Raw genomic sequence first — 24,748 nt, forward strand, 5'->3', positions numbered from 1 at the left:
TGGGTCATCCCCATGCACCAGCCCCAAGCATGCTGTACCCTACGTCAGATATGGACTGGCGATTCAATTCTTACATGACAGTATACATGTTAGCATGCCATTCTCCCAAATCATCCCACCCTCTCCCTCTCCCTCTGAGTCCAAAAGTCCGTTATACACATCTGCGTCTTTTTTCCTGTCTTGCATACAGGGTCGTCATTGCCATCTTCCTAAATTCCATATATATGTGTTAGTATACTGTATTGGTGTTTTTCTTTCTGGCTTACTTCACTCTGTATAATCGGCTCCAGTTTCATCCATCTCATCAGAACTGATTCAAATGAATTCTTTTTAACGGCTGAGTAATACTCCATTGTGTATATGTACCACTGCTTTCTTATCCATTCATCTGCTGATGGACATCTAGGTTGTTTCCATGTCCTGGCTATTATAAACAGTGCTGCGATGAACATTGGGGTACATGTGTCTCTTTCAATTCTGGTTTCCTCAGTGTGTATGCCCAGCAGTGGGATTGCTGGGTCATAAGGTAGTTCTATTTGCAATTTTTTAAGGAATCTCCACACTGTTCTCCATAGTGGCTGTACTAGTTTGCATTCCCACCAACAGTGTAGGAGGGTTCCCTTTTCTCCACACCCCTCTCCAGCATTTATTGCTTGCAGATTTTTGGATCGCAGCCATTCTGACTGGTGTGAAGTGGTACCTCATTGTGGTTTTGATTTGCATTTCTCTAATAATGAGTGATGTTGAGCATCTTTTCATGTGTTTGTTAGCCATCTGTATGTCTTCTTTGGAGAAATGTCTAATTAGTTCTTTGGCCCATTTTTTGATTGGGTCGTTTATTTTTCTGGAATTGAGCTGCATAAGTTGCTTGTATATTTTTGAGATTAGTTGTTTGTCAGTTGCTTCATTTGCTATTATTTTCTCCCATTCAGAAGGCTGTCTTTTCACCTTGCTTATATTTTCCTTTGTTGTGCAGAAGCTTTTAATTTTAATTAGATCCCATTTGTTTATTTCTGCTTTTATTTCCAGTATTCTGGGAGGTGGATCATAGAGGATCCTGCTGTGATCTATGTCTGAGAGTGTTTTGCCTATGTTCTCCTCTAGGAGTTTTATAGTTTCTGATCTTACATTTAGATCTTTAATCCATTTTGAGTTTATTTTTGTGTACAGTGTTAGAAAGTGATCTAGTTTCATTCTTTTACAAGTGGTTGACCAGTTTTCCCAGCACCACTTGTTAAAGAGATTGTCTTTACTCCACACACATATGGACACCTTATCTTTGACAAAGGAGGCAAGAATATACAGTGGAGCTGACTCATTTTAAAAGACCCTGATGCTGGGAAAGATTGAGGGCAGGAGAAGAAGGGGACAACAGAGGATGGGATGGTTGGATGGCATCACCGACTCAATGGACATGGATTTGGGTGGACTACGGGTGCTGGTGATGGACAGGGAATCCTGCCGTGCTGCAATTCATGGGGTCACAAAGAGTCGGACACGACTGAGCAACTGAACTGAACTGAACCGATGCCATCCAACCATCTCATCCTCTGTTGTTCCCTTCTCCTCCTGCCCTCAATCTTTCCCAGCATTAGGGTCTTTTCCAATGAGTCACCTCTTCACATCAGGTGGCCAAAGTATTGGAGATTCAGCATCAGTCCTTCCAATGAATATTCAGGACTGATTTCCTTTAGGACTGACTGGTTTAATCTCCTTCTGTAAGATTCTATATACCTCAGAGCCAAAAACTCAAAACATAAAACAGAAGCAACACTGTAATAAATTCAGTAGACTTTAAAAATGGTCCACATCCAAAAAGAAAAAAAATGAAAAATAGGAAAGACTGCGTGGACCACTGCTCAAAGTCAACATCTTATTTCTTGGGAGTACAACAATATGGTTTCTCTGCAAAAGAGGAAAACTGTAGTTACCATGCACATATTAGAAATATAGAAAAGAAGGCTCAGACTGGTGATGTGGACAATTCACACAACTGGAGCTCTTTTTACAGAGGTGATCACAGGGAATTGAGAAGACAGTGCTCTTCTTATTGGCAAGCTTGGGAACCTAGGTTTTATTTAAAAAAAATTTTTTTTAATATAACTTTATTTATTTTAATTGGAAGCTAATTACTTTACACTATTTTATTGGTTTTGCCATACATTAACATGAATCCGCCACAGGTGTACATGCGTTCCCCATCCTGAACACCCCTGCCACCTCCCTCCCCGTACCATCCCTCTGGGTCATCCCAGTGCACCAGCCCCAAGCATCCTGTATCCTGCATTGAACCTGGACTGGCGATTCGTTTCTTATATGATATTATACATGTTTCAATGCCATTCTCCCAAATTATCCCACCCTCTCCCTTTTCCGCAGCGTCCAAAAGACTGTTCTATACATCTGTGTCTCTTTTGCTGTCTCGCATACAGGGTTATCGTTACCATCTTTCTAAATCCCATATATATGCATTAGTATACTGTATTGGTGTTTTTCTTTCTGGCTTACTTCACTCTGTGTAATAGGCTGTCCAATCCTATCCTTATCCCTGGAATTGCTCCAAATGTTTTCATACTATCCTAAATGAAGACAGAGAAATTGTATTTGACCAATTCCAAAGAAACTTGATTCAAAAATACTAAATCTTTAGTTACAATTAATATAAAATACCTGAAATTTCCTCCAAGTTGCCTAGGTACCAGTCCCTGCCCTACCAAACTCAGTGCAGGGAAGAAAAGTCAGCTTTGTACCAGGAATTAGAAAGCCAGCGCTCTAGGCATGGTTTTGCTAAGAGAAGGGAAAGGAAATCATAAGTCCATGGATTTATCCTTTGTATTCTAAGAAATCAAGAGAATTTCAAGGTGACCGTAAGTACACTTCCTAGGAGTCTAATCTGTGCTTTCATTAATAGCAGAATGCCAGATGGGTGGGGTCTATATTCATCCTAATTCAAAAAATATATATAATCATAAATATTCAATTTCCCTTTAAGTTATGTCTTATTTTGTTTACTCCTTCATGTTTCCCAGCCATGTTTTAGAGGAAGTGCCACAAAAGAGAGGCATTTTAGAATAGACTTATTGAAACACTAAAGGGAACCAGTATGTCCCTTGGTTGCTCTTAGTATCCACACATAACCATTACCTCTTAGTTCAGGAAAAAGAAAAAAAAAATCATTGATTCTACCTCTAATGAGTCTCACTGAGCAATATTCTTCCTCTCTCTAGACGAAAACTAGAGTTTGGCTAAATGACCTCTAAACTGTGATACTCTAAGATCATACTGAGTCTGCAGTTCAACCCACAACCATCTCAGAACTTCTCACATCTGTTCTTCTAAAACTACTCCCTAACACACACTTTTTATCATGATTAGAAAGTTTAGTACTAAACACTATGGTAGTTTAATCACATTACTCTGTGCAATGGCTGGCATAGATGTGTTAATACATTTTAAAATCATCTGTAAACGTTCAAAAGGTGTTACCCCTAAACCCACTCTAACCAGAAATATCATTGCTACCCACCCCCCAAATTTCTCCTTTTACTGTAAGAGTCCTTGGGTATCAAGAAGGATATTTACGTATTAATTAGAGCATGGGATTCCATCTGCTGTTCGCTTTGTACTTCACATACCCCATGTCATAAATGAGCTACTCTAGTCTTTCAAAAAGGCACTCATTCTCTTTCAACATCCCATGACTTACGTATTTCTGTTATTCTCTCGTTTGAATTCCATGCCCTTCCCAAATATGCAGCCAAAGGAACTCAAATTCTACCTGCTGAGGGCAGTCTTCCCTGACACTTCCCTAGAAAAGTATAAAATATAAAGTTGATATTCCTATTTTTGATTTCCCAACAATTTCAACATCCAGTGAGTCACACAATAACTTCAGGTAGCACATCCAACAAGCCCTTCTTTTGTGCCCCACTGAACTGTTTATGCATCTGGTCTCTTCTGTAAGACCAGAAATTCCTCTAAAGCAAGAAAATGTGGATTCTAACCTCTATATTTCCAATGCCTAACCCACTATGGGATCTCAACAAATGTTGGCTGAATGAATGAAAATGTGGAATGAAGCATATCTCCCAAATAAAAACTATGGATAAAAAAGTGAATAGAAATAAACCTGGGAAATATGACAGTAGAAATTGCTCCTTTGGTAAAAGGAAGAAAATGCCCCCATAAAATCTATTTTCAGATATTTTCAGAGTTGTTAAGTAAACAGAGCAACTTTGGACCTCTTACTGTACAAACATTCTACCTATATGATTTTATCCTCTACCCATGAGTCAATGCAGCCTTGCAAAGTGATTCAGGAAAGGTGGGTTCAGTAAAGCACACAACACATGATTGAATAGTGAAAACTCACAGACCTACTAGCCTACTTTAAGTTGTCAGTGATTTAACAGGTTTTGCAATGAGCTTTGGATCAAAAATGGAAACATCAAAGTTGGCCATTAACAGTCTACATTTTGAGGACCGTTCAAGTACCTTTTAATTACAACACGACACAGTCTACTGCAGACACCATCTTCTCCTGGCACATATTTTTAATATTTTAAGGGTGTGATTATTATTCTCACAGTATATAATTATGTTAACCAATAAATACTAATGTATCTAATTCAGTTCCACCAGAGTAAAAATAATTCAGAAGAATGAGCTGTTTCTCCCACTTCACTTTTGCTTTCGTAAATTAGAATAAAGAAGTTAGAATGGATTGCTGTTTAACTTCTGAATGGAACAGACACATGAAAAGTAGAATTCTCAACCTGTTCTACTTGAGTTACCGTTAATAACTTTTTTAATTTTTAACTTTCATACAGTTTTTAAAGGTAACTTTCCATTTACAGTTATTATGAAATATTAGCTACATTTCCTGTGTTGTGCAGCATATCCTTGAGCCTATCTTATAACCAATAGCTTGTACCTCTCACTTAGAAAGATGCAAGAGGTCTCTGAAATGTTCTCCAGCTAGCCTTGCTTACTCCTACGTTTCTAAATGTTGTTTGATGTTAAGCATGTTTCCAGTTCCACCCAAGCAAATACCTCAAGCCCACTTTACACAATGGCAAGGCCACTGACGTTGCCACTGGACTCATCCATTTTGTGCATAAATACATATATATGTCTTCTCTTTTTTAAATAGGACTTTTGCTTAATCTTGTTTTTTCCTCCTAAATTCTCATACCCTAATATATACTGGGGAGATTCAGATTAGAGGTTTTCCTTAACATAGCCTACATTCTTTAAGACTGTCTACACATGCCTCCAATTCACCTCTGCATTTTAATAGGTTTATTCAGCAGCCACATTTTGTTTGCGCAATCTCACTGTGCATACAAACTCATAATCACTGATATTTGAACAGTGCTTTACTAATTATAAAGTACTTTCACATCTCTTCACACTAGAGTGAAACAAAGCTATCTCAACTCTGAGACATAGATGCTTGTGGATGAGGAAACTAAGACTTGGTAGGTAAGTGGCTTGTCTGAGGACACATGACTACAATGTGAGCACAGCTGGACCTTGAAATTAGATCTGTGTTTGATTTTCAAGTTCTAGATCATATTGAGATTTTTCTCTGAATGTTTTTCTTTTTATAAAAAAGCCATACTCAAGAGACACTGATCAATCACATGAGAAACAGTATCTTCTTTCCTATGTTCCTTCTCCAGGATGAACTATAGATTTTCTCTGCTTGGAAGCCTTCAACTATCCCCCATTCTTTATAAGACAAGCCAAAATCTTCATCTGGCACTCAAACATGTCCATAGGCTGTGAGCAGGAGAACTTCTAGGCTTGTAGTCCACTTGAAGCTTTCAGTGGCCTCGTCTGCAACCTCTAGGCAGCTTGCAGTTCTCTGAATGCACCCTGGACCTTCCTTCCTTGTGGCTCAGGTTGCTTTCCCCTCTCGCCTCCAACATCACCACCCCTCCATCCCTCAGCAAAACATGCGAGTATTTGGAATAACCTTTTCAGATGTTGCCACCTTTAAAAGAATATCTCAGTCTTTTCCTTGCTCTTTGATATATCTGCCACTGTTGAACTTATTATGGGCTCCTGAAAGAGGACCATTTGGTCCTATTTTTCTTCCTTTTAACCACCCTCTTTCCTTCTTCTATAGCTCCCCTAAAAGACCACAGCAGGTGCCACCTGTCTGCAGCTCAGCACGTGTTTATAGAAACAAAGCACATTTTCACCACCGACAGGCCACGTGAAGCCAACAGTGATGGCAGCTAAGGAAGAACTCAGCACTAGTATGTGTTGCCTTGTGCCCCCACATAACTGACAGTCCCATTACAGGTCTAGAAAAGGCAGTTGGAGCACGTCTAATGAGGAAAGCACCTTACTCAGCACTGTGCTGAAATGACTGGCAGCAGAGAAGCAGGGCTGGTTTTTTATTTGTGAAAGGAATCACTGTGAATATTGCAGATGCTACTGGAGAGCTGGAGGGCTGAAGGTCAAGCAGACGTAACACGGTGACAACAGTTTGGGTCCAAGGTCTGTATGAAGAGTACAGCTGGCTGCCTTACAGGGCTCAGAAGCTCTGAAATTGATTTACCATTCCTTTCTCGAGTCTGGAGGGAGGCATGGAATGACCACCAGCAGTGCAAGGTCAGCTTCCGAAATGCAGAGAATAAATAAAGGTGAAGAAAAATAGCCACCCTCCAAAGGAAGCCAGGGGATGCAAAGAAGAACTAATAACAAGACACCACTTGCATTAGAAAAAAAAAATTGGAGGTTCAAGAGGGAGGGGACATATGTATACCTATGGTTGATTCATGTTGATATTTGACAGAAAACAACAAAATTCCGTAAAGCAATTATCCTTCAGTTTAAAAAAAATAGATTAAAAAGAAAAATACATTAATTGCTGTACCAAATGCTACTACAACTGGGGAGAAATTGATATATTCAAACTGTTGGTACTAATATAAGCTACTCAGTATCCATGGAAAGAAAAATAAGAAATAGTCATAATCCCCAATGTAGAAATCCCACTGTGAGTCAGGTAAATAGCTCCAAAGAAAATATACCTGAACATGTCCTATGCAGCATTACTTACAACAACTGAAAAAGGAAGGTGTCTCAATGTGTTTGATGTAAGGAACTTCTTAGAAAAGATGTAGTTTTCACCCTGACTTTAAGACAGCCATGCTAAACCATTTCTCTGAAGATTCTACTAACATATAACAAAATATCCACCAAGGCTAAGCCAGAAAAGGAGCAGGGCAATGGCATAAGAAGATTTAACTTATAAATGGGTAGAATGCTGTGGTGCTATTTTAGAGAAAATACTAATCAAACCAGTTAAAGAAATTTCTGTTGACAGACACATGTAGATATTAAAAAGATAACTTAGACCATAGACACTGAGAAAATCAAAAAAGAAAGAAGGGCTATAAGAAGCAGCTTGTGCTTTCAGGTAATTGCAGATTATCTGTGGCTAATATTCACAGCGAGCTCTTACCTGCGGGGGCCGAGGCTTGTAGGGGGAGCTGCACTCCAGGTCAGCCAAGATGCTAGTCAGTGAGTCAATCTCAGCATCCAGGCTGGAGCGTCTCTCCTCAAGGGTCTTGCCTCCAGGATTTCCCTGCAAGAAGCAACATATTGACATTAAAAGTGGAAATTTCCGGTTTCCATCCGTTTCAGTCTGGGTTCAAATTTCTCAAGTACAAAGTGACTTTGTCTAAGCTTTTTACCACTTCATATATTTAGCTTTTATAAAATTTTTGAGGTAGGCTGGAGTATTTGACAAATAAGACAACTGGAATATATGAGAAGATTTTCCCAAAGTCATACTCTTATTTACAGGATCTTTTCTTTGATGCATATGCAAGTTAAAGGAAGTAACTGCCTCCATACCTGCCCTCAAGGAGTAGATCCAGCCAGAGAGGTGATACAAATTCTGTGTTCGGAAACCACAGTACAGCACTTCCCTGGTGCTGCAGTGGTTAAGAATCCACCTGCCAATGCAGGGGACACGGGTTCAACCCCTGATCCAGGAAGACCCCACGTGCCACAGGGCAACTAAGCCCATGGCCCACAAGCTTGCATGCCCATGCTCCGCAACAAGAGAAGCCACGCGGCCAGAAGCCTGAGCACCATGACAAACGTGAGTAGCCCCAGCTTGCCACAGCTGGAGAGTAGCCCCTGTTCACCTCAACAAGAGAATGCCCACTTGCAGCAACAAAGACCCAGCTCAGCCAAAAATTTTAAAAAAAGAAAAGAAAAGAAGCCACCATATAAAAGGATGGGATTTTAGTTGAAGCAGGAAAAGGCAAGGAGAGACTTCAAGTCCAGGAAGAGCAACCGGTGAGGGATCAGTGGATTAGGTGTGTCTGTGTCAAAGAGAGATATCCTAAATGATGAACTAGAGTAAGACTGCCCAGGGTGTAGCCAAGGGGCTGGAGAAGAAGCATGTGGCAATGACCAGTGATCATGAAGCACAGGATCTATGAATTTCATGTCAATGCTCCATGTTAGCAGGAGCACTGACTACTGCTTGTATTCAGAATCCACGAGAAGTGAGCAGAGGGCAGTAACACCACCATAAGGGCCTGCACAGGAAGCGGGAACAGGCTTGGGAAAAACAAGAAGTTTGCCTAGAGTTTAAGGCAAGGAAATAAAGAGTGAAAGTGAAAGTTGCTCAGTCTTGTCTGACTCTTTGTAACCCCATGGACTATAGCCTGCACCAGGCTTCTCTGTCCATGGAATTTTCCAGGCAAGAGTACTGGAGTGGGTTGCCATTTCCTTCTCCAGGGGATCTTCTGACCCAGGGATCAAACCCAGGTCTTCCACCTTGCAGGCAGGCTCTTTACCCTCTGACCCACCAGGGAAGATAAAGAGTGAAATACAAAGGAAATAAACGGGTAGCCCTAGCACAGAGTTGGACACGACTGAAGTGACTTAGCAGCAGCAGCAGCAGGATTTGGAAACAGGGTGACCTGAAATAATCTTTTAAGATAATAATGTAATAATGATCATAGACATGTGATGGGAATGTCTCTTAAGACTCCGTCGAGAAATCAAAGTGAATGTGCAGTAAGGCCCATTAGGAATGAAATAATAAGAAGTTAGTGTAATTGAATCAACTCTACAGAACGTGTCTAAGGAAGTTAAATATCAGTATAGTGCCTTGAAGTGTTTAGAAGAAAAAGCCAAGAAACCAGAGTATCCTCAGCAACAACAAAAATTAGGGTGACCTGACAAGATAGTGCTTAAATCTTATAATTATCTAAGTAAATTTATCTTTATGAATCTGACACAATGACAGCAGACTGGTATGTCCTATTAAGACCACTAGTTTCTTTTCTCCTAGTAGCTTGCTCCCCAAACCACCTTCCCTGAGTCCTTAAACTTATTTAATTCTCTGTATAAAACAGCTCAAATGAGATCGAGTGTATTAGTCAGTTTCTTGTGAATTTAGCCAGCAAGAGTTAATCTTTCAAGACCTGATCTATCTGTTTAGATCAGATCTATCTCCATCTGTTTATGTCATCTTTGATTTCCTTCATTTGTGTCTTATAATTTTCTGTATACAGTTCTTTAGTATCCTTTTGTAAGTTTATTCCTAGATATTTTATTCTTTTGTTGCAAGGGTGAATGGGATTGATTCCTTAATTTCTCTTCCTGATTTTTCACTGTTAGTATATAGAAATGCAAGTGATTTCTGTGTATTGATTTTATATCCTGCAACTTTGCTAAATTCACTGATTAGCTCTAGTAATTCTCTGATACTATCTTTAGGGTTTTCTATGTACAGAATCATGTCATCTGCAAACAGTGAGAGCTTCACTTCTTCTTTCCTGATCTGGATGCCTTCTATTTCTTTTTCTTCTCTAATGGCTGTAGCTAGGGCTTCCAGAATTATGTTGAATAATAGTGGTGAAAATGGACACCCTTTCTTGTCTTGTTCCTGATCTTAGGGGGAATGCTTTCAGTTTTTCACCATTGAGAATAATGTTAGATGTAGGCTTATCATATATGGCCTTTACTACGTTGAGGTTGATTCCGTCTATGCCCATTTTTAAAAAAAGTTTCAATCATAAATAGGTGCTGAATGTTATCAAAGCCTTTTTCTGCATCTATTGAGATTATCATATGGTTTTTATCTTTCAATTTGTTAATATGGTGTATCACATTGATTGATTTGCATATATTGAAGAATCCTTGCATCCCTGGAATAAACCCAACTTGATCATGGCGTATGAGCTTATTGCTGAATTCTGTTTGCTAAACTTTTGTTGAGGATTTTTGCATCTATGTTCACCGGTCATACTGGCCTGTAGTTTTCTTTTTTGTGTCCTCTTTGTCTGGTTTTGGTATCAGGGTGATGTTGGCCTCACAGAATGAGTTTAGAAATGTTCCTTCTTCTGCAAATTTTTGAGTTTTAGGAGGATAGGCATTAGCTCTTCTATAAATGTTTGATAGAATTCTCCTGTGAAGCCATCTGGTCCTGGGCTTTTGTTTTTGGGAAGATTTTTTATCACAGCTTCAATTTCAGTGCTTGTTATTGGGTTGTTCATACTATCTATTTCTTCCTGGTTCAGTGTTGGAAGGTTGAACTTTTCCAAGAATCTGTCCATTTCGTTCAGGTTATCCATTTTATTGCCATATAGTTGTTTATAATAGTCTCTTATAATCCTTTGTATTTCTGCATTGTCTGTTGTAAACTCTCCTTTCTCATTTCTGATTTTGTTGATTTGATACTTCTCTTTTTTTTTCTTGACGAGTCTGGCTAAAGGTTTGTCAATTTTATCTTCTCAAAGAGCCAGCTTTTAGTTTTTACTATTTTAGTTTTTTACTATTGTTTCTTTCTTTTCTTTTTCATTTACTTCTGCTCAGATCTTTATGATTTCTTTCCTTCTACTAATTTTTGGGGGTTTTTGTCCTTCTTTTTACAGTTGTTTTAGGTGTAAAGTTAGGTTGTCTATTCAATGTTTTTCTTGTTTCTCAAGGTAGGACTCTATTACTATTAAACTTTCCTCTTAGAACTGCTTTTGCTGCATCCCATAGGTTTTGAGTTGTCGTGTTTCCATTGTCATTTGTTTCTAGAAATTTCTTGATTTCCCTTTTGATTTCTTCAGTAACCTGTTGGTTATTTAGGAACTTATTGTTTAATCTCCATGTGTTTCTTTTTCTTAAAGTTTTTTTCAGTAATTGATATCTAGTCTCACAAGTTTGTGGTCGGAGAAGATGCTTGATATGATTTCAATTTTCTTAAGTTTACTGAGGTTTAATTCGTGACCCAAGATGTGGTCTATCCTGGAGAATATTCTATGTGCACTTGATAAGAAGGTGTATGAATTCTTCTGCATCTGGATGGAATGTCTTGAAGATATCAATGATATCCATCTCATCCAATGTATCATTTAAGACGTGTGTTTCCTTCTTAATTTTCTGGTTTGATGATCTGTCCATTGATATGAATGGGGTGTTAAAGTCTCCTACTATTATTGTGTTACTGTCAATTTCTCCTTTTCTGTCTGTTAGTGCTTATCCTACGTATTGAGGTGCTCCAACGTAGGGTCCGTAGATATTTACAATTGTTATGCTTTCCTCTTGGATTGATCCCATGATCTTTATGCGGCGTCCTTCCTTATCTCTTATAATATTCTTTATTTTAAGGTCTATTTTGTCTGATATGCCAAAGCCTTTGACTGTGTGGATCACAATAAACTGTGGAAAATTCTGAAAAAGATGGGAATACCAGACCACCTGACCTACCTCTTGAGAAATCTATATGCAGGTCAGGAAGTAACAGTTAGAACTGGACATGGAACAACAGACTGGTTCCAAATAGGAAAAGGAGTATGTCAAGGCTGTGTATTGTCACCCTGCTTATTTAACTCCTCTGCAGAGTACATCATGAGAAACGCAGGGCTGGAAGAAGCACAAGCTGGAATCAAGACTGATGGGAGAAATATCAATAACCTCAGATATGCAGATGACACCACCCTTATGGCAGAAAGTGAAGAGGAACTAAAAAGCCTCTTGATGAAAGTTTAAGAGGAGAGTGAAAAAGTTGGCTTAAAGCTCAACATTCAGAAAATGAAGATCATGGCATCTGGTCCCATCACTTCATGGGAAATAGATGGGGAAACAGTGGAAACAGTGTCAGACTTTATTTTGGGGGGATCCAAAATCACTGCAGATGGTGACTGCAGCCATGAAATTAAAAGACGCTTACTCCTTGGAAGAAAAGTTATGACCAACCTAGATAGCATATTCAAAAGCAGAGACATTACTTTGCCAACAAAGGTCCGTCTAGTCAGGCTATGGTTTTTCCTGTGGTCATGTATGGATGTGAGAGTTGGACTGTGAAGAAGGCTGAGCACTGAAGAATTGATGCTTTTGAACTGTGGTATTGGAGAAGACTCTTGAGAGTCCCTTGGACTGCAATGAGATCCAACCAGTCCATTCTGAAGGAGATCAGCCCTGGGATTTCTTTGGAAGGAATGATGCTAAAGCTGAAGCTCCACTACTTTGGCCACCTCATGTGAAGAGTTGACTCACTGAAAAGACTCTGATGCTGGGAGGGATTGGGCGTAGGAGAAGGGGACGACAGAGGATGAGATGGCTGGATGGCATCACTGACTCAATGGACGCAAGTCTGAGTGAACTCCGGGAGTTGGTGATGGACAGGGAGGCCTGGCGTGCTGTGATTCATGGGGTCGCAAAGAGTCGGACATGACTGAGCAACTGAACTGAACTGAACTGTCTGATATGAGGATTGCTACTCCAGCTTTCTTTTGCTTCCCATTTGCATGGAATATATTTTTCCGTCCTCTCACTTTCAGTCTATATGTGTCTTTAGGTCTGAAGTGGGTTTCTTATAGACAGCATATATATGGGTCTTGTTTGCCAGTCTGTGTCTTTTTGTTGGAGCATTTAATCTATTTATATTTAAAGTAATTATTGATATGCATGTTCCTATTGCCATTTTCTTAATAATTTGGGGTTGGTTTTGTAGATCTTTTTCTTCTTTTGTATTTTTTGGCTATATAAGTACCTTTTGGACATGACTGAGTGACTTACAACAACAACATTTGTTTCAAAGCTGGTTTGGTGGTACTGAATTCTCTTAACTTTTGCTTTTCTGAAAAGCTTTTTATTTCTCCATCAATTTTGAATGAGATCCTTTCTGGGTACAGTAATATAGGTTGTAGATTTTTTTCCCTTTCAGAATTTTAAAAGTATCCTTCCATTCCTTTCTGGCCTGCAAAGTTTCTGCTGAAAGATCAGCTGTTAAATATATGGGGTTTCCCTTGTATATTACTTGTTGCTTTTCCCTTGCTGCTTTCACTATTCTTTCTTTCTGTTTAGTCTTTGTTAGTTTGATTAGTATGTGTCTGGGCATGTTTCTCCTTGCGTTTACCCTGTATGGGACTCTTTGCACCTCCTGGACTTGATTGACTATTTCCTTTTCCATGATGGGGAAATTTTCAACTATAATCTCTTCAAAAATTTTCTCATACTAACTATGGGTACTTTTTAATCAGAAAATCTAAAACAATCTTTTAATCATCTTCTCATTCTGAATATATTTGTATGATCCGTCTGAAAGTAGTGTTAGTTGCTCAGACCCCATGGACTATAACCAGCATCCATGGAATTCCCCAGACAAGAATTCTGGAGTGGGTAACCATTCCCTTCTCCAAGGGATCTTCCAAACCCAGGGATCAAACCTGGGTCTCCTGCATTATAGGAAGATTCTTTACCATCTGAGCCATCAAGGAAGCCCCATGACCCCTCTATGGCAGTCTATACCTTCAATCTGTTTTGTTTACATTTCTCATAATATCCATCACCACCTAACATTAACTTTTACGCATGTTTCTCTTGTGCTTTCCCAGACAGCTCAATGGGTAACAAATCTGCTTGCAATGCAAGAGACACAGGAGATGTGGGATTGATCCCTGGGTCAGGCAAATCCCCTGGGAAAGGAAATGGCAACACACTTCAGTATTCTTGCCTGAAAGCTCCCATAGGCAGAGGGATCTGGTGAGTTACAGTCCAAAGGGTCACAAAGAGTCTAGCATCAGTCTCCCTAAGAGAATGTACACTTCATGAGGACAAGGAATTTGTTTCCCTCCTCGTCATTTCTCCAGAATCTTGCTCAGCATCTGATCTATGTATGTGTTCAATATATAATTGGAGTAAATCAATGAATAAGTAATGGCAGACTCTGCCATAGGTCCAGCCAGTAAACTTTCCTGTATCAGCATCTTTTGAGTCAAATCAGCTAGAAGCACAGCAGGATCAATGAATATGAAAGGAAGCAAAAGGTGACTGCACACACAGGATGACTGTGTGTGCACACCTGTGTGTGTTTGTGTTTTTCACATCTTAGGACCCGGACTGGAAGGTCCTTCTTGTGAAAAGTGAGACTTTCCTTAGCCCCCTTGCTATAGCCAGAAAAAGGCAAACACTGTAATGACAGGTTGTTTACGTTTTCTCAGTGTCTGAATCTCCAGTGTGACCCAACTCTCTAAGGCCAGTGCGTCTCTGTCCTAGGACCAGATGTTTTCAAGGAGTGAATCCCTCTATCAGAGGTGATCTCATCTTCACCTCATTGAGTAACTATGAAATACTGTAGTATTATTAAGACAGCAGTCTCTTAAAATTTTAAATTCATGTGAACATCCTGGCAATGGATTCTGGTACAAGTAAAGGCAGGACATTACTGTTATGGAAGGCAACTGAGAACTGTGTGAACTTGATTCTCTTATATGCAGCTAAAAAACAGTATTATTAACATGAAATTCGATCACTGTATTTCCATAAACTCATGGACAGCACAAAATATTGACATGGGAGGTGGGTTGGAGCCTAGTTAAATTCTCCCTTGGGCCACAGTATCCTCATCTATAAAAGTAGGAGAAGATCACCTGCCTGACCTAAGCCAGAGGGACATTACAAGACTCAGATAAGAAAATGGATGGGAAAAACACTCTTTAAATTGTAAAGTACTATAATTATAATGATTTTTCATAACTAGCAATAATTATAGCAGCCAGTAACCATAAATTAATATGAATAATATAGTTATTGCTAATTATTCTTCTTCTTAAAGGCAGCATCATTCATTAAGTATTCCCTTGGGGTATCAGCAAAGAGACAGGACTTAATCAGGTCTTCAGCATCTGTACTTTACTGTAGCAGATGGCATGGCAACTGCCCACACCTTAAGTACTGGATACCATGGAGTCTCAAAAGTTGCAGAATTATGCTGAGCAATGCAATGAAATGAGTAATTACAGTGTCCAACCAGCCTGAGCACGTAAGATTCATTCTCTCTTCCCTCTGAATTGGGACTACTCCCCATTGTCAGTTTCTCATTTCTCATGACGCCACAGAACACTATCCAGACTAAAGCTGTGAGGTTTTTCACCTAAGACTCCCCTCGCTGCCCCACCCGGCCTTCTGATAGAGCTCTGATCCTATACTGCAATCGCCATTACGGACTAGGATAGGCTTCTTTCTCACTGCCGATTCTCTACTTAATGTCTCAGTTCAAATAACTGAAGTCCTGCACAAGTCCCACAACCAGACCTTCCTTGGTGCTTCGTCTACCACCACAGCACCTTTAGACCCAGAAACTACTTCATTACTCTCAACATTTAACACTAAGCACTAAGACACAGTTCTATAACCCGCTAATGGAATCCTACTCGCTTACCTACATGTCTTCTCCTTAACTCCCTGTCACTGTAGCCTTACCAGTCACCTGATGGTTGAATGACCTGCCCAAGGCCAAGTAACAATAAAGAGGAGTCTCCTGCCTCTTTGCCTAATGCTTTTTCTAGATACCGCAAGGCCACCTATAAAGTGGTCACTTTAATAATAACGATTCTTACATTCTTCAACAACAGAGAAATTCCACTGTCTTAGGCCAGGTTCTGCCAAAAACAAAGCTTGAGACAAAAGCTGGGTGCAGGTCATTGGTTTGGGGAATCAACTCCCCCTCACACACACACACACACAAAAAAACAGTCCTGAATGACTGAAAATTTTAAGAAAAAAAGGAGGAAAAGCCATTTCAAAGGTGCATAATTGAACTAGTCACCAATATGGACACCTAGGGCTACATTATCCTGGGAGCACTCTAAGGAGCTCCATGAAATAAGCCTCAGATTTTCCCTCCTAGAGAAGGAAAGAATATTTAGCCTCTGACTCTAGTTCTCCATTGGGTTAGAATCATCTAGAGTGTTACAAACTTGCTCCTACCTGTCCAAAGAAGCACACTGATATAAGGAAAGTCCCAGGACAGAAAGTGAGAGAGAGGTTTTGCAGCTGAGGCAAGGGACGGCCAGGTTATACGTATGAAGAGGTGGTGGTTAGCCTCTGAAGATAGGATGAGAGGAGGAGAGATAGGGTACGATGACTATGACTTTTTACTAACAGCTATAAAACTCACATGAACAAGCCATTTTTGGATATTATTTTCTGTAAGATACTTAACTTCATTAATTCAACAAATATGTATATGATATTAATAAAAGCTCACCAAATCACAATAGGAGCTTATTATAATTGAGAAAATCATAATTCTTAGTTCCAAGTAGAACTACAGGGTGATGACTCTCTCACTATAAGTACACAGAAATATGTTTTAAAATAGAGTCCAGAACCAAAATGCATAGCATGTGAAGCCATATGGGTCACTACCCTACAGGTGCTAGATAAAGAAGCTCCAGCAGTCGAGTCATGAAAGAGCTTTCATTTATATTTATTCATATACTTATGCTTTACATACAATCGTTTTTATAAAAAAAAAAAAACTCATAGAAAAGTTGAACAAGTAGTAACATGAACTCCATACACACAGCCTTTACCCAGATACCCAGATTCAAAACTGGCCAATATTTTGCCTCTCTCTCTCCAATAACAAATATAGCTGCTTTCTTGTTATTGTAGTTTAACTGTTTGAAAGAAGGTGCAGAAACTTCCCTTCCATTTGCTTTAGCTTAACATGTCCGAGGAACTAATCTTTCAATACCATTCTCAGACCCACATTTCATCAAAATGCTCACATTTGATCAGAAGTCCCACCATGCCCTTTTACTGATTGCTATTCACTGCCATCCAGAACTTAATCAAAGATCATACATTTAAGTGATGTGTCTTTTTATTCTCTTTTAATTTAGAACAGGTCCCAGCTTATGTTTGTCTTTCATGAAACTGATTTTGCGTAAAGAATTCTGGCCAGGCGACTTGTAAAAAGTTGATCAATCTGGCTTTGTCTGATGATCAGATTCAGATTACACGAGTTTGTCAGGAATATTCTGTGCATGATGCTATACCCTTCCATTGCGTTACATCAGGAAGTTCATGATGCCATTTGGCCTTTTAGTGATGACAAGTTTGATGACGTGGTTAAGGTACTGTCTACCAGATTTCTTCACTGCAAAAGTGCCTTCTTCCCTTTTAAATCAATATATGATCTGTGAAGTGACATTTTGAGACTCTGCTAATATTCTGCTCATCACAAACCTTTCATCCAACGATTTTAGCATTTACAGAGGATCCTTGCCAGAATGGATTACTGCATTGGTAATTGCACAATGGTGAAAGCATCCATTATCAGTGAACAAAACAAATGGATCCTGCTTAGCATAACAACAATTTATTTCGTAAGTACTCATTTCTTTTTTCAGGTAGGGAGCAGGACTAACTACAAGGTCCCCTGCTATTAGGAAAAAAAAAAAAAAAAACCTCAGGAACCTAATGATCAAATCAACATTATTAAAGAGAGAGTTCTCTTTCAGGCTGTTAAGAAGAACAAAGGATCAGAGAATACTCTAGTTGATTAAGAACTGCTCTCTGCCCTAGGAAGTTTACATCCTAGAATTAGAGTCAATACACAGTGTCACACCCAAGCATGCATGAGCTGACCTACTCCTCAGCAACCTCCAGAATCTCTGACTTAGCCAAACAATCACACTGACACATCACAGAAAGGGGATCTGAGGAGTCAAGATCTGCATGTGACTGCTCAAAATAACCAGGGAGAAAACTTGGTGCTGGAGGCCCTAAATCTGAGATATTTACATTGTGAATCTCATGGAACTCGCTGGGGCAGACCCCATGTGCAACACCAAGGGACTCCCAACCACTATTCATTCCTGGACTTCCCTTTGTGATTCATTAGGGGAAAAAAAATCTCTCCCTGATAGCTTAGGATAATAAAACCATGTGATTCTAGGGAAACATAGGAGGCAAGTAGCATAAAACAATATATTCCATTTAACACAACTTTGATTTTCTTTTCAGTGGTATTGAGTATTAATAATACAATGGGCATTTCACTTCATTTTTGTTTTATTTTATGGCCAGTAAGGTTCATTATACACTTATTTCTAACATTAATGTTAAAAAGATACTGGTTGGTGACAAGAGGGATAGAAGAAAAGTTGTATTATCTCTAAGCAACAAAACAGAGCATTTATCACTTACCCATCACCTGCCTCTTGAGAAATCTATATGCAGGTCAGGAAGCAACAGTTAGAACTGGACATGGAACAACAGACTGGTTCCAAATAGGAAAAGGAGTATGTCAAGGCTGTATATTGTCACCCTGCTTATTTAACTTCTCTGCAGAGTACATCATGAGAAACGCTGGACTGAAAGAAACACAAGCTGGTATCAAGATTGCCAGGAGAAATATCAAGCACCTCAGATATGCAGATGACATTATCCTTACGGCAGAAAGTGAAGAGGAACTAAAAAGCCTCTTGATGAAAGTGAAAGTGGAGAGTGAAAAAGTTGGCTTAAAGCTCAACATTCAAAAAACGAAGATCATGGCATCCGGTCCCATCACTTCGTGGGAAATAGATGGCGAAACAGTGGAAACAGTGTCAGACTTTATTTTGGGGGGATCCAAAATCACTGCAGATGGTGACTGCAGCCATGAAATTAAAAGACGCTTACTCCTTGGAAGAAAAGTTATGACCAACCTAGATAGCATATTGAAAAGCAGAGACATTACTTTGCCGACTAAGGTCCGTCTAGTCAAGGCTATGGTTTTCCTAGTAGTCATGTATGGATGTGAGAGTTGGACTGTGAAGAAAGCTGAGCGCCGAAGAATTGATGCTTTTGAAGTGTGGTGTTGGAGAAGACTCTTGAGAGTCCCTTGGACTGCAAGGAGATCCAACCAGTTCATTCTGAAGGAGATCAGCCCTGGGATTTCTTTGGAAGGAATGATGCTAAAGCTGAAATTCCAGTACTTTGGCCACCTCATGCGAAGAGTTGACTCATTGGAAAAGACTTTGATGCTGGGAGGGATTGGGGGCAGGAGGAGAAGGGGATGACAGAGGATGAGATGGCTGAACAGCATCACTGACTTGATGGACGTATATCTGAGTGAACTCTGGGAGTTGGTGATGGACAGGGAGGCCTGGCATGCTGCGATTCATGAGGTCGCAAAGAGTTGGACACGACTGAGCGACTGAACTGAACTGAACTGATCATCTTTCTATCTTTGAGGAAGCTAAAAATAAATTAGTGAATTTCTTTGTGATCATTTTTATTAAATTTTATCCTAAAAGCATCCTTAATAAGAAACAAAAGCAGTGATAAAGGCTCTGGAGTCAGAATGGACAGGTTTGAAACGTACAACTGCCACTTACCAGTTTTGTGACATTAAGCAATTTCCCTGAGGTCTCTGGGTCTCAATTTCTCATGGAGTTGTTGTAAGGATTAAAAGAGTTCATACATGTCAAGTATTGTTCACATCTTAAGTATTCAATAAACAACAGCTATTCAAGTACTACCTTGATCATAGTCTCATTGGCTCACATGGTGAATCAACTGAGTTTTTAACTTTTAAAAGCATTTTGATTCAAAATAAAAATCAGCTGCTAGGGACTTCAATGAGATGGGGTGCCTATGCTTCTTAACATGTACTGGTGCTGGAAATTAACAGTGAAGAATATAATTCTGGATTAGTGGTTCTCAAACATTAGCCTGTATAGAACAACCCAGAGAGCTTGATAAAACACAGATTACTGGTGACTCGAGAGTTCCGGATTCTGTATATCTTGGGTGAGGACCAAGAACTTACACTTCTAACAAGTTCTTCCCAAGTGCCACTGATGGTGCTGATGTGAGGACTGCATTTTGAGAACTACAGCATATTTCCAACACAATGAACATTTGAAAGAGCAAAGAGTGTGTATTTTATATGGCTAATGTTGCATGCAAATATCTATAGCCAATCCAAATTATGAGTAAGAGAAATCTGGATCAAAATAAAATGAAAACAGTGGCATAGCTTCTTAATAGAATCCCACATCAGTTCACTTCAGTAGCTCAGTCATGTCCGACTCTGCAAACCCATGAACTACAGCATGCCAGCCCTCCCTGTCCATCACCAACTCCCAGAGTTTACCCAAACTCATGTCCATTGAGTTGGTTATGCCATCCAACTATCTCATCCTCTGTTGTCCCCTTCTCCTACTGCCTTCGATTTTTCCCAGCATCAGGGTCTTTTCCAATGAGTCAGTTCTTTGCATCAGGTGGCCAAAGCATTTGGAGTTTCACCTTTAACATTACTCCTTTCAATGAACAGTCAGGACTGATCTCCCTTAGGATGGACTCGTTGGATCTCCTTGCAGTCCAAGGGACTCTTCAAGAGTCTTCTCCAACACCACAATTCAAGAGCATCAATTCTTCGGTGCTCAGCTGTTTTTATAGTCCAATTATCACATCCATACATGACTATTGGAAAAACCACACCCTTTTGTTGGACATTTGTTGGCAAAGTAATGTCTCTGCTTTTTAGTATGTTGTCTGCTGCTGCTGCTGCTAAGTCACTTCAGTCGTATCCGACTCTGTGCGACCCCATAGACGTCAGCCCACCAGGCGCCCCCATCCCTGGGATTCTTCAGGCAAGAACACTGGAGTGGGTTGCCATTTCCTTCTCCAATGCATGAAAGTGAAAAGTGAAAGTGAAGTTGCTCAGTCATGTCCGACCCTCAGCAACCCCATGGACCGCAGCCTACCAGGTTCCTCCATCCATAGGATTTTCCAGGCAAGAGTACTGGAGTGGGTTGCCATTGCCTTCTCCAAATACGTTATCTAGGTTGGTCATAACTTTCCTTTCAAGGAGTAAGTGTCTTTTAATATCATAGCTACAGTCACCATCTGTACTGATTGTAGAGTGACCACCCTCTCACAAAATAGTCTGCCACTGTTTCCACTGTTTCCCCATCTATTTGCCATAAAGTAATGGGACCAGATGCCATGATCTTCGTTTTCTGAATGTTGAGCTTTAAGTCAACTTTTTCACTCTCCTCTTTCACTTTCATTAGAGGCTTTTTAATTTTTCACTTTCTGCCATAAGGGTGGTGTCATCCTCATATTTGAGGTTACTGATATTTCTCCTGGCAATCTTGATTCCAGCTTGTGCTTCAATGAGCCCAGCATTTCTCATGATGTACTATGCATATAAGTTAAATAAGCACAGTGACAATATACAGCTTTGACGCACTCCTTTCCCTATTTGGAACCAGTCTGTTGTTCCATGTCCAGTTCTAACTGTTGCTTCCTGACCTGCATACAGAATTCTCAAGAGGCAGGTCAGGTTGTCTGGTATTCCCATCTCTTTCAGAATTTTCCACAGTAACGAGTGATGCACACGGTCAAAGGCTTTGGTATAGTCAATAAACCAGAAATAGATGATTTTCTGGAACTCTCTTGCTTTTTTCATGATCCAATGGATGTTGGCAATTGAGCTCTGGTTCCTCTGCCTTTTCCAAAACCAGCTTGAACATCTGGAAGTTCACAGTTCACACATAGTTGAAGCCTGGTTTGGAGAATTTTGAGTATTTCTTTATTAGTGTGTGAGATGAGTGCAATTGTGCGGTAGTTTGAGCATTCTTTGGCATTGCCTTTCTTAGGGATTGGAATGAAAACTGACCTTTTCCAGCCCTGTGGCCACTGCTGAGTTTTCCAAATTTGCTGGCATATTGCAGGAGCACTTTCACAGCATCATCTTTTAGGACTTGGAATAGTTCAACTGGAGTTCCATCACCTCCACTAGTTTTGTTCCTAGTGATGCTTCCTAAGGCCCACTTGACTTCACATTCCAGGATGTCTGGCTCTAGGTGAGTAATCACACCATCATGATTATCTGGGTCATGAAGACCTTTTTTGAATAGTTTTTCTGTGTATTCTTGCCACCCCCTTCTTAATATCTTCTGCTTCTGTTAGGTCCATACCATTTCTGTCCTTTATTGACCCCATCTTTGCAAGAAATGTTCCCTTGGTACTCTCATTATCTTGAAGAGATCTCTAGTCTTTCCCATTCTATTGTTTTCCTCTATTTCTTTGCACTGATCACTGAGGAAGGCTTTCTTATCTCTCCTTGCTATTCTCTGGAACTCTGCATTCAAACGGGTATATCGTTCCTTTTCTCCTTTGCTTTTTGCTTCTCTTCTTTTCTCAGCTATTTGTAAGGCCTCCTCAGACAGCCATTCTGCTTTTTTGCATTTCTTTTTCTTGAAGATAGTCTTGATCCCTGTCTCCTGTACAATGTCATGAACCTCCATCCATAGTTCATCAGGCACTCTGTTTATCAGATCTAGTCCCTTAAATATATTTCTCACCTCCACTGTATAATTGTTAGGGATTTGATTTAGGTCATATCTGAATGGTCTAGTGGTTTTCCATTCAGCAGAAAATATGACCTATTTTATCTAATAAAAATGTTACATTATTGAATTTGTCAGAAAATGTAGGAAGAGAAAAGAAATGCTTTACCTCATGGTTGTGCATTCTTCTTCACATTCACTAAGCTGAAGAAGTTACATTTCCAAAAGCCCATCTATCTTCTCGTATATACTCTCTTTCAGGAAGTCATCATCGGTAACTTAGCTTATATAACTGACTCTTCTCTGTCTAATTCTTTCTGATAGCAATGTTCATAGGGTAAGTCATTGTTGGTTCATGTGAATGTCTCTTCTGCACTGCTCTAGGAGATCACTGTACTAAGTAGCAAGCAGTCTAAGAAAAGCATGATCTCCAACCTCAAGGAGGTTACAGTCTACCAGAAAATACGACTTTCACATTTGCCTAGTGATATCAAATATACCGTGTTCTCTAGGACTCTGTAAAACCACATGGAAAAGACAGAGATTTAAACAGCAACAACAAAATCCTTCCCTAAGAAGCTTATTATCCAGTGACTGATAGAAATACAATCCAACTTTTCTAATGTGCAAAACTAGGGTAAAACTTGAGTCTCATTTTTATGTAAGAAGAGTCATCTACCCTACAGGTTAAGGACAGGGGGGAAAAGGTGCCATAAAAAGCCTTTTTCTGGTGCAAACACTTAACATTTGAAACAGAGACAACCTCTTCACAATTCAAAGAAGAATAATAGCTTGGCAACTGAGAGTATGGCAATGAATAGACAGAAAGTAAGGTAACAACAGGGACCAAAGAGGTTTTCATGGTTCTAGTATACTTGAAGCAAAAAATATCAAGATAAAGCCTCAGCACAAGGCTTCACACCTGCCTCAATTTTTTCCTCTCTATTCCCTTTCATCTCATCTTCCTCAGTCCTAGCACACTCACTCAACATTGATAATGTCTGGTCAACCCATATTTCTTTAGAGGAAACAGTATTGACATTAGCTGCTGTTGCCAAAGAGCCATGTTCTGGACCATGAGACTACCTCCCAACATTATGACCCACAGAAGCAAGGCTGGACAGCCTGTCCACAAGCAGGCTGGCGATCTAACCTTTGGCCTGTGGCAAAAAGATAAGTGAGGCAATAAACCTCCTTCTAACCAAGCAACATGTGACAAAACTGCCATGAGGATGAACTGCAGTTATGATAAACACAAAGGATCATGTTTGTGGCTAATAATCAGAACATATAAGAAGCTGAGATGCAATTATCAGAGAGAGCGGATGAATGGGCATGCAAATAATAAAAACATGAAGGACCAGAGGGAGAATGGAAGGGAAGAAGAAAAGGAGAGAGATATGGCCCCAAGCCTGAGCCTTCCAGGGCCAGATCTCATCCACCTGGATCCTAATGACGAACTCTTTATATGGAATACTCCAGCGGCCTCGATCCCACCGTCAGCCTTACTGAAGCAGCCACCATGAGCTCACTCACAAGGATGACAGTAAGGGGCAGGTCTGCTTGTGTGACACCAGCAGGCCGTCACTTTTCCTTTCTGAAACTCAATTTTCACTTCTGTAAAATGAAGGGTATGAACCTTCCAGGTCCTCTTTTATTTTTTTGTAAGCTCTCACATTGCATGAGTCTAAAATGACGTTTCATAGCTTGCGTGCCACTATCTTCACTGACTACTTGCAGTCAGACCCAAATTCACCAGAGTTAGGCCCACTCACACTGTAAGTCAACTGAGATGTAAGAAAGGACAGGGAGGTGGAAAAAGTTTTCTGTGGATGAGTAAAGCCCCTTTGTTCACTGCTCTTTTCAGATAAGAAGGTGAAACATATACACAATCAAAAAGAAGCAAGCAAATGAACAACAGCAGCAACAACAACCCAAAAAAACCTTGTCATTGTATTATCTGTTCATGGAGTTATTTCTACTGAATTCTAATCTTTATAAAATAAAGGTAATATTGAGAATGTACTCTTTTACTAGTCCCTTAAAATTAAAATAAAGGTCAATATGTATGACAAGAGCTATATAAGAACATAGAAAAATACTTACAGTACCTACCCATTGATAATAAGATTAATTATTTG

At 39.8% G+C, this 24,748-nt stretch overlaps 1 protein-coding gene across 7 annotated transcripts in view; it reads right to left on the reverse strand.

The window, feature by feature from the left end:
- LPP (LIM domain containing preferred translocation partner in lipoma) overlaps nt 1–24,748 on the reverse strand; it is a 739,124-nt gene that overhangs the window by 375,357 nt on the left and 339,019 nt on the right. For all 7 annotated transcript variants that reach the window (XM_018046708.1, XM_018046713.1, XM_018046723.1 and 4 more), the window contains one exon: nt 7,481–7,603. In XM_018046708.1, coding sequence (XP_017902197.1) covers nt 7,481–7,603 — 123 coding nt within the window. The remainder of the gene's footprint in view (nt 1–7,480; nt 7,604–24,748) is intronic.

This window comes from Capra hircus, chromosome 1 (genome assembly GCF_001704415.2).
Source record: "Capra hircus breed San Clemente chromosome 1, ASM170441v1, whole genome shotgun sequence".
Taxonomy (NCBI): Eukaryota; Metazoa; Chordata; class Mammalia; order Artiodactyla; family Bovidae; genus Capra; species Capra hircus.